The sequence below is a fragment of the Colius striatus genome, chromosome 12 (assembly GCF_028858725.1).
Source record: "Colius striatus isolate bColStr4 chromosome 12, bColStr4.1.hap1, whole genome shotgun sequence".
NCBI classification, from domain to species: domain Eukaryota; kingdom Metazoa; phylum Chordata; class Aves; order Coliiformes; family Coliidae; genus Colius; species Colius striatus.
Window position 1 is genome coordinate 21,775,279 of NC_084770.1, and position 14,594 is coordinate 21,789,872.

At 50.7% G+C, this 14,594-nt stretch overlaps 3 protein-coding genes across 4 annotated transcripts in view; 2 read left to right on the forward strand and 1 right to left on the reverse strand.

Moving 5' to 3' along the window:
• PPM1L (protein phosphatase, Mg2+/Mn2+ dependent 1L) overlaps positions 1-6,573 on the forward strand; it is a 26,722-nt gene extending 20,149 nt beyond the window's left edge. The window contains exon 4 of the mRNA XM_010206036.2: positions 1,029-6,573. The gene's annotated coding sequence lies outside the window, so the exon portion shown is untranslated. The remainder of the gene's footprint in view (positions 1-1,028) is intronic.
• On the reverse strand, positions 5,464-11,415 carry B3GALNT1 (beta-1,3-N-acetylgalactosaminyltransferase 1 (globoside blood group)). Of its 2 annotated transcripts, XM_062005371.1 has the most exons (3): positions 11,120-11,415; positions 10,456-10,799; positions 5,464-8,898 (listed from the first exon to the last, which is right to left on the reverse strand). In XM_062005371.1, exon 3 carries the CDS (start codon positions 8,806-8,808, stop codon positions 7,846-7,848), a length of 963 nt encoding a protein of 320 aa, XP_061861355.1. In that variant the 5' UTR covers positions 8,809-8,898; positions 10,456-10,799; positions 11,120-11,415; the 3' UTR covers positions 5,464-7,845. The 2 variants fall into 2 exon arrangements, with proteins under 2 accessions (XP_061861355.1, XP_061861356.1); XM_062005372.1 differs by lacking the exon at positions 10,456-10,799.
• Positions 11,416-13,784: 2,369 nt separating this feature from the next.
• ARL14 (ADP ribosylation factor like GTPase 14) lies at positions 13,785-14,369 on the forward strand. The gene has a single exon (XM_010206740.2). It carries the CDS (start codon positions 13,785-13,787, stop codon positions 14,367-14,369), a length of 585 nt encoding a protein of 194 aa, XP_010205042.1.
• The last annotated feature ends 225 nt before the right edge of the window (positions 14,370-14,594 follow it).

The window sequence follows — 14,594 nt, forward strand, 5'->3', positions numbered from 1 at the left end:
TTAGCTGCCTGCTTCATGGTTGGGAGGCAGCAGAGCAGGGACAGGGCAGGGCCCGAGGCAGAGGCTGGTGGTGTTTTGGATATTCCTGCTTACTCCTGTCACATCTTGTAACAGCCCTTGGGATTCCCTCCCTGCAAAACCTGGTGCTGGATGATCTGCTGAAGTCTCTTGTTTTCAAGGTGATGGAGGCTGTCAGTGTGTGGGTCCTGAGGTGAATCAGGGATATAGTGCACTAACTCACTGTCTGTTTCTCGGATAAAGATACAATATTGGTTAGAAAGGTCCGTTTCTCAGCACTTCCCCAGAGCCCTTTAGGGACCTGGCTGGTCCCCAGACCACTGCGATGTCTCGTGGCTGTGCTGAGCACAGGTGTGATGCCTCTGCAGACAGAAAGGAAACAGCACAAGTTCTGTGTTCTGCTCAAGAAGGAATTCCCATCTTAGTCTTTTCATTTTTTGTTCCCAGGTTCTGTCTTCCCCAACAAACTTCCCTCCTTTAGTTGTTTGGAGATAACCAAAGCTCTTCATTGGATCTGGTGCTATTACTAGTGCTATTCAAACTGGCAGGTACCTTTTAGCAGCCTCTCCTCATCCCAGACCCTGGGTAGAGCCCCTTGACTCTGAGGAACAAAGCGAAAAGCGGAAGTATGAAGGTGTCCAGCACCCTCTGAGACCAGCAGGCACTTGCCTGCACCCTCCCTGCCTTGGAGGGTGGAAGAGTTCAGACTTTTTAAATCTCCTGAAGGGTGCATTCAGTGAATTTTAAATGCAACTTTGCACTGAAATCAAGCAGCTAACAGGAAATGTTAATAACAGCAGAGCTTTATTTTGCAAAGGTATTTGAGGTCAGGATGCTGTGAAATGAAAACCTTGTGTGATACTTTCGTGGGAATGCTTAATCATATCCAGGGAACGCTCCAGCAGCAGCGTGGAACCTGTGCTGCAGGCAGGGCTCACGGGGCGGGCAGCACTCGCCTTTCCTCTCTCCTTCACAGATGATGTTTCCCTTGTACTGGCATTGCTTTGTAGGACACAGCTTGGATGTTTGTCAAAACACCTCACCAGGGAAAAGAAGAATTAGACCCAGCAGTCTGCAGAACTCTGAGGGATGCTTGTAGAGCAGAAACAGCGCTACTAATCCTTCACAGGCATCTGGGAAGTTGCAATTGGAGCAATGGTCAGCACCATGAGTGAGAAGCTCACAGCTGCCTCACGCTGTCGAGGTGAGTGAGAGCTGCTGAGGGATGCCCAACCTTCTCCTGAGCACAGCTCACCTGCTGGTTGTTCCAGCACTTGAGATGGACGGGAAAACAAGGTGTCAGGAGTCGTGCGCTTTTCCATTCCTCAGGGAGCACTGGTAGAGTGGCTCGCTCTGGAAGGAGGCTGTGCTCACAGGACTGAGGACAACACAGAGTGCAGGGCAATGCAGCACTGCTGGGCAGGCGTGTGGGGATGTTCATCCCAGGATCCACTCCCTCTGTCAGTCACAGGCCCATCCAGTCAGTGACCCTTTCGGCCCTGCTTCAACCTTCTAGTTTCTGCAGCTGCAACAGTAGCTGGTTTAGTACCTTCCATCTTCTCTGCAACACTCCCACCTTTCTCATAGCTGTTTCCTGGCCAAAGACATTCATGCCCATGACCTCTGATGAGGCTGTTGACTTTTGCTTTTATTACTTTAAAAAACTAGTTATGGTTTCTTCAGGTTTAAAGATGAAGGACTAATGGAGAGGAGAGGCTTTGTGCACCTTTCTGCACACACGTGTAGTACCTGCCTGTGCTCCCTCAGAGAAGCCTCCTGAGAAGTTTTTAATCCAGATCTGGACATTTGTGGCTTCCCAGTCAGGCTTATCTGTGCCAAGTTCTATCTCAATGTATACAGCTGCTGGATGGCAGGACTAAGTAATAGCCACATTGCTTATGCAATCTGAAGGATCTAGGGCCTGATCCTCCGCTGCCTTAATGATCTGTCCTGTGTCTGGAAAGGGCTGCCAGACACCATACCAGAATCACCCCCAGGGACACGAGCAGTGTGGCAGAGCAACTCCCAGCAGCAGACAGGCAGTGCTGCCAGCACACCAGCCTCAGTCCTGCTCCCCTGCCTGGGCACCTCCGTGAAAAGAGGGAGAAGCATTTTGGTTAAGGTGGCTTGCACACATTGTTGAGCTTCCTCTTGCCATATGTGTCCACGGAAGTATTCAGTTGCCTCAGCCTGAGAGCAGCTCAGTGTGTGACATCTGTTCATCGAGAGCATCATGTCAGAAAACTGAAGCACAAAGTTGCTGCCAAAGAGCATCTTTCATAAGGTCTAATGGGAAAAAATGTACCTTGTAATTAGTCATCTCCTCCAGCACCTGAAAGAATTTAGCTCTTCCCAGTGGAATTATGAGCCAACGGTTAACTCCTGTAGCACATATTAAAGATACTTCATTTAGCCTTCATTCTGATTACACACTACCGGATAGTTTCTCTCTGATCCTGTAGTGGGGGTCAGGAAGGCTGTCACGTCCCAGCCCGGGACAGCCTCTGAGCCGGGCTCGCTGAGCTGGGCTCACAGCTCAGTCTGCTGGCAGCTGGGCCTGGGCACAGCGAGTCAGCTCACAGAGCCGTGAAGGTCACGGCTGCTCTCAGACCGCGAGGAAAACGTGGGTGATTCCGAGCTCCCAGTGCAGGAGGTCGCTCCGAGGTTAAGCAGCTCCTTCCCTCAGGCTGAAGGCTGAGAAACACCAGTGTTAGGTGCTAAACACAGGCGGGAAGAGTCTGGCCCTGCCTGGCCCCGGCAGCTGCTGCAGCGCTGGGCAGTGTATCACGCTGGGGCAGGGGCAGTCCCAGGTGGCTCTGTGATGACTGAGTCGGCACCGGGGTCCTCAAATTGCTAAAGATGCAAAATTTGACATGAATGAGCCCGTTTTACTGAATAAACCGTTTGGATAAGTGTAAATGCAGTAGCTGCCATCTGACATCACCAAGCGTTGTGAGCACACAGTCGGTACCAGAGCTCCTGCTGACGGGACTGCAGTGTTGTACCATTCACACGAGGTACAATTACAAATAAACACAAGAGGTTGTAAAGCTTTTAGAACACTGAAGTCAGCCCTAAAGCAGCACATCAGCTCAAAGACACAGCGTTTGCCACGGAAACACACGGAAACAGCTTGAAAACCCGGGCTGGGTGTTGTTTGGCTGCCTCAGAATACGTGCCATCCTTGCTTTGAATATTCCTACATTGGTCATGTGTCTGATGCTTATTTTACATAGAGAAACATTTATTAGGTGATTATACTAAAGAGAAAAATCAACAAATCCCTCAGCAGCCCTTCATTTTCTCTTCCATCTCAAAATGTGCCCGTACAAAGTGGCAGAGCCAGAGCTCAGAGTGTCCTGCTGATGTGTGCCAACTGTGCAGAGCAGGACCATGGCCCCTCAGGGCTCTCAGGGGGGTTGGGAATCACCTGCCTGAACCTGAGGGCTCCTCACTAAAGAGACAGGGATGAGGAAGTTACTGTGAGGTGTAGGAAGCGGCTGTTCCACAGCGGTCTGTAGGTACACACAACCCTCTGGGTGTTCTGCTGAACACAGTGCGAAGCCAGAGCAGCTGAAGCCTCTCTAAAACCATCAACACTGAGCAAATCTTGAGTATAGGTTTGGAATCCACCTTTATGAGCAGGTCAGCTCCTTTGTCTGCTCAGTCCTTAAAGGACTCCTGATGAGTTGAGCATCAGGGAAATAACCCCCTTTTTCTGCAGCCAGCCAGCCCTATTCTCCTGACCGCCTGTGGAGGCACATCCGTACTTCCAGTGCTCAGAAACCTACTGCAGCCTCTGTTCCACTGAGGTAATTAAATGAATCATCAGATAGAGCAGTTCAGGGCTGTCAAACACAGGTCTCTGGGAAGCCCTGCACTGTGTCCAGGGGGTGAGCAATGCAGAGGAAACAACTTTCTCTGCCCTTATTTTTGGCACTAACAAGCGTCAGGGTCAGGCTGCGAGGGCTGACGGGCTCCCCACCACACTGCCCTGGCCCTCTGCCTCTGCTCTCAGGGCACAGGAGACTGTGACACCACAACTGCCAGGGTCCAGCTCTGTTTTTTAAATTTTCTCCTTGTGTTAAGGAAAATTTAGTGATGTTCCAAACATGGATTCACTGAAGAACGTTCTCTGGAGCGAGTACCATTCTGCTCTTTGCTGGGTTGTTCCTACATGTGTAAGCTGGGTGTAAAACATGAGCAGGGGTTAGCAATGCTAGATTTACAAGTCCATTTTCATACAGTTCAAACCCCTCTGCAACAGTTGCCTGATAGCCACACAGTTAAGAGGAGCAGGGTGGAAGAACAGCCACAACACCTGCAGTGTGTGACACGGGGTGGCTGGGACACTGGCGCTACCCTGAGCATCGGGGGACACAGCCTGGGAAACAGGACGGCCTCACACTGAAAATGACCCCTGGAAGCCAGCAAGGGCAGGTCAGAGCGTTGCCAACCAAAGCCCTGCACGACACACAGATAACAACCCCCTGGGTTAAGGACAGCCTCTGCCCAGCACTGCACGGTCAGCGGTATGGGAGAAGGGCCTCTGCAGCCTCACTGGGAAGGGTTTTCTCTTGCAGACAGAAGCATTTGGAAGATTTTCTCTTTCCTGCAAGCTGAGGGAAGCCAAGGCAGAGGGTTGCCAAGAGGAGCAGTTTGTCCTGGTGCTCGCACTGCAGAAACCCCCTCAGGTCACTGCAGCCTGTGGGGAGGCGAGAGGGAAACACAGCCCAGACACACAAACCACCTCAGGGGAGCTCACAGGGGAAACTCTGTCTTTGTAAATCCTTCTTTGGGAGGAAAAGCAAGTCCCAGAGCCCTGTAAGGGCAGGTGGATGATGGGCAGGAGGAGCTGCAGGCGGATGCTGCCCATAGCCAAGGGGCAGCCAGCAGCTGCAGCCCACAGCCTGCACTTCCCTCGGGCCAGGGACAGAAAGTGGCTGCAGGACTTGGGGGATTTAGTTTGGTTTACAGTTTTAGGTTTCTTTAAAAGGTGATTTCAACTACACGTGAAAAAAAATAATCAGCCAAGTGGACCATCTGCTTGGCTTTATTTTGTGTTCTCTCCTTGCTACGTGGAGCACTCGCCTCTGGCTGTGACTCACAGCTTCACGTGCAACACACAACAACTGCATCCAGTTACTGCAGGCAGCCTCACATCCCTTCCCCTGCCCCCCCTTCTCTTCCAGGCAGGCCACTTGCCTGCATCTTAGAGTCTTAGCATTCAGAAGAAATCTTGGCCTGTGGTTTAGGCTTGGGTGTTACTACAGTATTTTAGGCAGAGGCAGTAACATTTGGGCCCAGGGCTGAGTAAATGCTGACATTAGTTCAGTCTTCAGCTCTCATACCTCTTGCATGGCTGCTGACACCAGGAACCTTAGCTTAGGTATCAGGTTTTATGGTCTTTTAAGCAATAATAAGGTCAGACTCAACACAAGCCCAATTTGGAAAGGAGGGGTTTTATAAAAAGAAACAGGAGTGCTTTACAACGTACATTTCCTGCAGACTCATGTCACCTGAGATTACAGTTTGTACCCTGTACAAACCCACACTGAGGAAAGCAACAGCCTTTCAGCCCACAGTCCCTTCAGCAGGACCTACAACGAGGGTGCTGTGCTGTGTGTCATGCACAGCCCCCCTCTCTGTGAGCCTCCCTCCCCCTTCCCTCAGCAGGAGCTCTGCCTGCTTCAGCCAGCCAGGCCCTGAAGGCTGCCTGGCCCTTCATCATTACTTTGTTTCTCTGGACAAAGCAATACAAACTGTGCCGCAGGATCAGTGCTCTTGTGACAAATAATTTCTCTCTAAACATGTAACATGACAGGCTGGTAAAAAAATATTTAGGGTTTGTGGGTTTTTTTTAAATAAACAAAGAACAAGTGAAGACGTTTCTGACAGAGCTCTCAGGATCTGCCCACTGTACAACCACCATGTAACAGACCCCAAATCCACAGGAGCAGCTGGAGCTTCACCTCTGGTCCTAGAAGTGCAGCAGCATCCTCCCCTGGGTTATGCAATACTGTCCCTTTGGCTACTTACTGTAACAAAAAATACCTATTTTTGAAAAACTTTGACCTTAATATACATCCTTAGAACACTGACATCTGAAACAGTGCCCTGGGATTCTCCTCACCACCTCATTTTTATAGCTAAACAGAATCACACGTGTGCTGTGTTGCCATCTGAAAAACCTGTTGAAAAGAGCAAAGTGGAGTGCTGATCACCATCCCCACGTGCCCCCAAAGCCAGGGACACCGCACAGGCTGCACCAGGCACTTCTGCACCTCTTCTAATTCGTCTCCAAGAGACTACCTGAAAGACAGCCACTGTCCATAGGCCATGGCGTCCGCGCCGCAGCAGGAGCGAGGGGCAGGGCTGTGTCATTCCAGGTGTACAGGATGTAACTATAGGGTCTTCACGGTGTAGTGGGTGTGTCAAGAATAATCATGTTAATGCAAACTGCAAACGCTGTATCGTTGTCTAGTAGAAGTGTAAGCCTACTGAACACTTGGCCTTGCTGATACCAATAAAGTGGTTCCAATACCCGTCTTTACAGACAGTTTGTCTTCTTGAACAAACACAAACCTTGGAATCTCTCACTTTAAAAGTGGAAGAAAACTTTTAAAAACAGATATAAAGCTATAATAGAACTGCATGGTTTTGTGTTCCCTGTGTGGAATGTGTCAGTAACACATGTAGGTGTAAAACAGACGTGGGTGTGAATGATCCTCGTGTGTCAGAGCTATGGGGTAACTCCACTGCAGCTGGGCTGAGCGTGAGCCAGCAATGTGCACTCGTGGCCAAGAAGGCCAATGGCATCCTGGGGTGCATCAAGGAGAGTGTGGGCAGCAGGTCAGGGAGGTTCTGCTCCCGCTCTGCTCTGCCCCTGGTGAGGTCTCATCTGGAGTCCTGTGTCCGGTTCTGGGCTCCCCAGCTCAAGAGGGACAGGAAACTGCTGGAGAGAGGCCAGTGCAGGGCCACCAGGATGATCAGGGGACTGGAACATCTTCCTCATGAGGAAAGGCTGTGGGAACTGGCGCTGTTCAGTCTGGAGGAGACTGAGGGGGGAATCTCATTAATAGTTACAAATACCTAAATGGTTGGGGCAGCACTTTTTTTCTGTTTTATCCAGTGACAGGACAAGGGGTGATGGGAAGAAGCTGGAACACAAAAAGTTCCATTTAAACCTAAAGACCAACTCTTTCACTGTGAGGTGAGGGAGCCCTGGCCCAGGCTACCCAGGGAGGGTGTGGAGGCTCCTTCTTCGGAGGTTTCCAAACCCACCTGAACACATTCCTGTGTGACCTGATCTAGGTGGGACCTGCTTCTGCAGAGAGGTTGGACTAGATGATCTCTGAAGGTCCCTTCCAAGCCCCATGATTCTATGACTCTGCTACACCCAGCCCCCTGCCAGTCTGTGGACATTGCAGCTGCAAAAGCAATTTAAAATACCCAAGTAGGAATTTGTGAGCATCTTCAGAGCCAGTTTCCTGGTGTCAATTTTATTCCTCAGGGGTGCTTCCTACATTGCAGAAGGTTCAGGCAGTAATCCCATGGTTACCGCAGCCTCTGTGCAGGGGTGCGAGAGGCAGATGGGACAGTGCATTGCAGAGCATCCCATGTGCTCAGGATACACACCTGGAAAAGGACACTGCAGACTCCTCATGTTCTTATATAAGGATATCCCAGTGTCCCAGGAAATGCTGCCAGTGCAGCACAGCCCTCCTTCAGCCCAGCCACCTCCACAGCTCTGCTTGTGTCTTGCCCTGCCCCGGCCTTTCAACATTTTCACACCCAATAGGTTGAACCTTCTGTGTAAACACAGAATCAAAGGCAAGTGACTGAAGCGTTTGATGACAAATCCTGCCAAAACCTGATGATCTCACTCGCTCTAACGCCATGCACGGCAATCAAACGCCGATACCTACAGACATCAAAACTGATCTTATAAAGGAAGAACTGTTCTTTGTCTTCTGGAATACTGATGTTCACTTTAAGGATGTTTAAGCAAATTCCAACATAAACATCCTCAAATTTAATAGGTTTGATGTGACTCATCAGTTTGTAAATCCTCAGAGCCAGTTTTACGTCCAACACGTACCCCATGCCGCTGCAGTACGGGGGATACAGCTTGTAGGGATACTCGGTGTAAGAGATGTAGGTTTTCCTGTAAAAGCCCCTGTAGGCAAAGTTCCCTATCAGAGGGTAACCCGTGAAAACGTCTTCTGAGGAATTCAGCTTCAGAAGAAACTTGACCAAGTTGGCGGTGTTGATGAAGACATCGGCGTCGGTCTTCATGAGGAACCTGGCGTTTGAGCAGAACTCAGTGACCCACTGGAAGGCCATGATGGTCTTCAGGGTGAGGTTGTCGTAAGTGTCCACAAAATCCTGGCGGATTATGTCTCCATAGAGGATGCTTTCATCTTCTACCGACAGCGCTGTGGCGTCATCTTCCCTCTGGGTGTCTCGACCGAGTAGGAAGAGGGTTAGAATCCGATGCCCCCACCAGAAGTCCTGAGCTGCCCACGTTATCCTGATGGCTTGCCTGGACTGCACGTCCCTGGGTCTCGAGGTCACCAAGATGACCAGAAAGGGGTTTATGTCGTGGCATGTGGGGCGCTCCCGCAGCGTGAAGAGGTGCCGTTGCTTGTACACGGGCTCATACTCGTAAAAATACATCACGTTAGTGCGCTCAAGAGCGGTGTTGGAGGGAAAACTCACATACCACATTGTCACCACAGAAAACACGAGGAGGAACAAGAAAATCCATTTTAACCTGTTGATGTACATGACACCAAGTGAACGGGGCAGAGACTGGCATGCAGAAGTGCGTCAGTGACCTTCAAAACCTGCACCACAAGTCCTGAAGCACGTTTCTTGCTGAAAAAGAAATGAGAAAGTAGGATTCAGAATGCTGTTATTCAAGTGTTGGTTTTTTCTTGTCTTGAGTGCTAGCTGAAAGTGTGCTACAATATAATGAAGACAAATCCAAGAGCTGTTGACCCAGCTGTTACAGGCAGCATCCTGTGCACCACAAATCACTGCTGTGTCCAGAAAGAAGTGTGAGCACAGAACCACAGAATCTCAAGGGTTGGAAGGGACCTAGAAAGCTCATCCAGTGCAACCCCCCTGCCAGAGCAGCACCACCTAGAACAGGTCACACAGGAACTCGTCCAGCTGGGTTTGAATGTCTCCACAGCCCATCTGGGCAGCCCCTTCCAGTGCTCCCTCACCTCAACAGGGAAGTTCTTCCCTGTGTTTCTTTGGAACCTCTTCTGTTCCAGCTTGTACCCGCTACCCCTTGTCCTGTCATTGGCCATCACTGAGCACAGCCTGGCTCCATCCTCCTCACACTCACCCTTGATAGATCTGTAAATATGAATGAGTTCACCCCCTCAATCTCCTACAGAGCCCCAGCTCCCTCAGCCTTTCATCACAAGGGAGATGCTCCGCTCCCTCATCTTTGTGGCCCTGCACTGAACTCTCTCCAGCAGAACACCCAACTGCCACGGAGCAGGCTGTGCATTGAAACCTCAGAGATTCCCCCTTGCAAATTTCTCCTCCACAAACCTGATCACATGCCAAGCGTGATCCAAGAGATCTCAGCACAATGTCTCCGACTCAGTTAAAGCTCGAGGAAGGGAATACCACACACAACAATCTAACAGCTATGAAGTGCTCAGCAAGTTGGTGTTCAGAGCCCTCAAAAAGGTGTAAGGAAAGGAAGCCTATTAGGTCTTAAAAGCTGGAGCAAATCAGCCAAGAAAGCAGGTAAAGGGAGAAGTACCCCTAAGGCAACTTTCCTCCAGAAAACGGTTGCCAGCTAGCACAGGCTCACCAAAACATGCAGTCGCAGAACTCTGACTTCTGAGACGCGCAGAAAAGAGGAAATCAAAGAGGAAACCGCAAACAGCACTCAACGGGAAAATTCCCTTCTCCTGTTTCAAAGCTTAACCCGAAGGAGTGAAGTTGAAGAACCACAGTCTGAAAGCCGAGCTGGCACTTCTGCTGGGAGGTGGTGCAGCTGCAAACCTTCTCGCTACACCTGGCACAGGCTCTCCACCACTACCAGGCATTTATCTGCCAGCAGCTTTGCCCTTCCAGTCGCACTGTAGCAGGGCAGGACGTGAAGCAGGAGCAACACTGGCTCAGGAACTGCTCCTCTCAGGGAAATACCTTCATTTGCTCCCGAGCTCACAGCTTGCTGGCACCACAGGACACAGCCTGTGATCGCACTGGCAGATCACACTGATCAAATGTAAAACAAACATAAGAAAACATGCCCTGGACACACTGTGGTAATTTTAGATGCACTTCTCAGGCCGGTATAGCCAAGGAATTATGGAGTGCAGGCATTCTCTTCAGAAAACAGATGACAAACTATCCTGTTCATTTATTAATTACAATAACCATTTAAAGATATTTTTTTTTACATACCATAAAGACATAGAGAAAAATGAATCCTGTTTAAAAGATTCTTTCTAACGCTACCAGCAGAAATCAGTTGGCGACCTGTTGCTGTTCCCAGCTCCTCATTGTCTCCATCGGGGTTACTCCCAGTTGAAACTGGAACGACTTTGGCGAGATCTCGGGCTGCGGTCAGCCACCAGAACAACACTTCAACAGTTAATTCAAATGACTTCTAACAACGGCTTGCTGTCCCTTCTCATCGCCCGAGGAACCTTCATCCTCCGTTCCAAGCAACTTTTCGCGAGGCAGAGAATGAGCTGGGTGAGAGGAAACCTGCTGCCCCCTGCTGAGACGGCGGCGAAACTGAGCCCCTGAGGGGAAAAAGGGCAAATGGGGTGAGCGGGGTGTGCTGCGGACACGGGAGACGCGCTCCGCACACAGGGCCGTGCGTGCCCCGCTCCCCACACAGGGCTGTATGCGCCCCGCTCCCTGCACAGGGCCGTGCGTGCCCCGCTCCCCACACAGGGCCCTATGTGCCCCGCTCCCCACACAGGGCCGCGGCCGCCATGAGGCGCCGGGAGCGCGCGGCGGGAGGCGCCCCAAGGCGGCCCCTCAGGCCTCGTCGCGTGCCCCCTCAGACGCGCCGCGCTGTCGCCCGCCCGCCATTGCCCTTCCTTCCCCTTGCCGTTACCGTTACGGGGCCGCCGCTGCCTTCCTCGGCTGCTGCCGGCCGGGCGGGGTCGGGCGTCGCCCCTCCCGCGCGTAGCGGCTGCGCGTCCAGAAGGCCACGGCCGTGGGTGTCGCTAGGACTGGCCGCGGCGCTGCGGGGAAAGCACCGGGAAACGCCGCCTCCGCCTCTGCCGCCGCCTCGCAGGGCGCGCAGCGGGCGAGCGGCCATCGGCCCCGGGCTGCCCTGTCGGAGCTAGCTCCTCCTGCTTCCGGACTGAGAAACCGCTGCAGCCTTTGCTGTGCGATTCAAGGTGATGGGTTCCGGGCAAGAAGAGACAGGTGTTGTGGCTTTGAACTTGCTCCCTTGCTTCAGCTCCTGGAGTTGACGGTGCTGAGGAGTCACCCCCAAGCCTCAATGAGGACGTTAATTCCATTTGTTGGCTGTTCGGAAGCACGTGGTGGAACGTCCTGCTTGGACAACTTGGGAACCTGCATAGTTTATGGAGAAGGTTTATTGCTCAGAGTCGGGGTTAATTGACAGTCAATCAGCTGTCCCACTTTTGCTTTATTAGTCTGAGGTGTTTTTTTAAGCTGAACATACAGGCAAACCCCGCACAAGCCTGACAGCCTTACCCCAGGAGAGCAAATACACCTTTGGACAAATCAAAGGTAGTTTTCTCCTTCTTTCAGACACTCACCGCTCAGTGCGAATGTGGGTTTGGAACCTGCAGGCTGAACCCTGTGCAGCTGATTGTGATCTCATGCCACTATATAAACTCCAAAGTAAGGTGGGAAGTGGTCACTGGCAGCGGCTCTGCATCACAAAATCTGGCTCTGAACCACGCTCACATGTGACTCAGGTACAGTTGAAGACTGCAAACCCATGGAGTCTGTAGAAGTCAGCTGTGCTGTCCTGGAGAGAAGTGTAATTAGCTTGTAAAAAGCCAGATACTACTTAATCACTTCTTTAAAGCGATAGTCTGATGTAATAAAGTAATGGTTGAGATGATAAATATCGAATGCAGTTGGAGCAAATCTATTGATCAGCAAGCTGTGAGCGACCTGTGCCTCGCAGCAACAGCCAGGGCACAGAGCATCCACCTGCTGCCTGGCAGCTCGCACACGGGGAGGCTGTGCCCTCGCTGGAGATAACCCCCTCTGGAGGCTACCGTCTGCAGCTTCGCAGGGGGCTGCTATGCGTTTGACTGCTTTAACTGTGTGTTTTGCATCGTCTCCTGTCTCCTCATCTCCCCGTCCATCCATACACGTCATTTCACGAGCACCACAGACGCTTTCTCCCCTGGTTTAATACGTAATCCTACAACTGTTATAAATACGACAAGTGTACAAGAGCGAGTACGACCCTGTCAAATTTTGCAGCCCCCCGTTAGTTCTGGGATAACATTTCCAGAGAAACCGAATCGTAACTCGTCTGTCAAATCCGAGGTTTGTTTTATGCAACGTGTCTAATATCAGAGCAAACCCTGTCATGGCTATCAAAGCGATTCCCCTGTCAGTCAGCAGCTCCTGTGGCCAGAAGACCTGTACAGTTTTTTGCTGATGATGGGCTTTCTAGTCATAACTAATCTCAGTGCAGCTGGGTGTAAGGGCAAGTGGGTATCGCAGTATTGGGTACACATTGGAGCAGCCCAGTGTATGTCTGATAGCTGCTCAGAAAATGCAGGCTCAACAGGAAGCAAAGAATATCAGACAAAACTTTCTATCTCCTGGGTTTTATTCTGCTATTTCAAATGCTGGCAAAAAACAATGTCATTCCACCAAAACTCAGTTACTTCCCCCCTTCTTGTTCCTTTTCTGAAGGGAATCTTGACTGTAGACCAGAGGCCAACAGCAGAACAGAGCATGATGAAGGACAGTTTTTATTTCACTGCAGTAAGGACCAGATCATCAACTCTATATTTGCTCTCCAGCATGCAGAGAGCAGATAAACTTGCTCATACAAACATAACTCATGGAGTTTACAGCTCTGAGTGTGTGCTCAAAGCTGGGTGCATGGGAGGGCAGGAGGAGTAGCTGGTGGGACTGGAGGCAGCGGTTCAAGCAGAGTTCTCTTGTGGTTTGATCAAGTCCATGTGCCGTGTGAGGAAACACCTGTGATTGATTTGTTGCTGGGAGGTGAGGTGTGCTGATCAATCAGGTACCTTGTCATGCTGGGCACTGATGAGTCCAGACAAAGCCCAGGGCTTCCCCTCCTTGCTGCCTCTGTGTGTATTTCTCTTCTTCTCCAAAGCAGATGCAGTCAGCCGTGGGTTGGGGAGCACGACCAGGCTGCTGCTGCTTCCATGGGCATGGTTTTGCCATGGGAATTTCTTAAATGGCCGTGTAAGTGTGGAGCACTGTTCAAACACGTTGAAGACTGTAACCTTTGTGCCCGTGACCAATTGGCTTGTTACTCATAGCTGTTCCACCCAGAGGCTTGGCGCTGAGCAGCACACCTTCATAAATACTGTTTGCATATTATCAAAGTAGATAAAAGCCAGTGTGTGTTTGTACAGAGCCTTTACTTACTTTTCATCGAGCAGAGCTGCTTCTTCCCCTTCCTCTTCCTTACTCTTTGTGCTTCATTTCACGGAGCTTAAAGAAGGACCTTGTACTGACAAACCCTGCCGTCAGGGAAGACGGTGAATTCCCCCTGCAAAGGCTTTCTAGAAAGCAGCACGGCACAGATGGGCCTCCAGAATGCCAAGCATGCCAAAGTCAAGCAAGCCAATATACTGATGTTAGGACTGGATTCTGCAGGAAAATCTACCCTGCTGTACAAGTTCAAGTCTAACGACGCTTTTTTAACGACTCCAACAATTGGCTTCAACGTTGATATGATCGAAACCGAGAGAGATTTTACACTGACGTTTTGGGATGTCGGAGGGCAACAGAAAATGAGAGAGCTTTGGTGTAATTTCCTGGAGAACACGGGCGGGCTGCTGTATGTTGTGGACAGCTCTGACCAGCGGCGGCTGGAAGAATCCAAGAGAGAATTTGAACTCCTTTTAAAGAATGAGTTTCTAAAGAATGTCCCTGTGGTGGTGCTGGCCAACAAGCAGGATCTGCCCGGAGCTTTCAACGCTGAGGACATAACCAGGAGATTCAACATGCACAAGTACTGCAGTGACAGAAACTGGTACGTACAGCCCTGTTGTGCTCTCACGGGAGAAGGTTTGTCAGACGCTCTCCACAGACTCACCACATTTGCCAAACACTACCACAGATCAAAGGAGACTTCCATGCTCTTCAAGAAAATAGAAACACTCTAAGAATTTCTGTCATCGGCCTCTGGTGGATGTTAACTGATGTATTTTGTTGGACAGACTAAATCTGAAAGTTCTGGATTCCAGAGAACTCTCACAAGGAGATATTTATAAAGGACTTGGGCAACGCTGAGTTGTACCCACAGATGCTTCTGAGATACTACGGTGCAGCATTCTGTTACTGACGGTGTACTCGGGGTTACTCAGCTCAGAAGTGTGACTGCTGAATGA

What these genes read in the sequence shown, in the direction of transcription:
- B3GALNT1 (XM_062005372.1), bottom strand. Translation starts at nt 8,808, where the DNA reads ATGTACATCAACAGGTTAAAATGGATTTTCTTGTTCCTCCTCGTGTTT.
- ARL14 (XM_010206740.2), top strand. Translation starts at nt 13,785, where the DNA reads ATGGGCCTCCAGAATGCCAAGCATGCCAAAGTCAAGCAAGCCAATATA.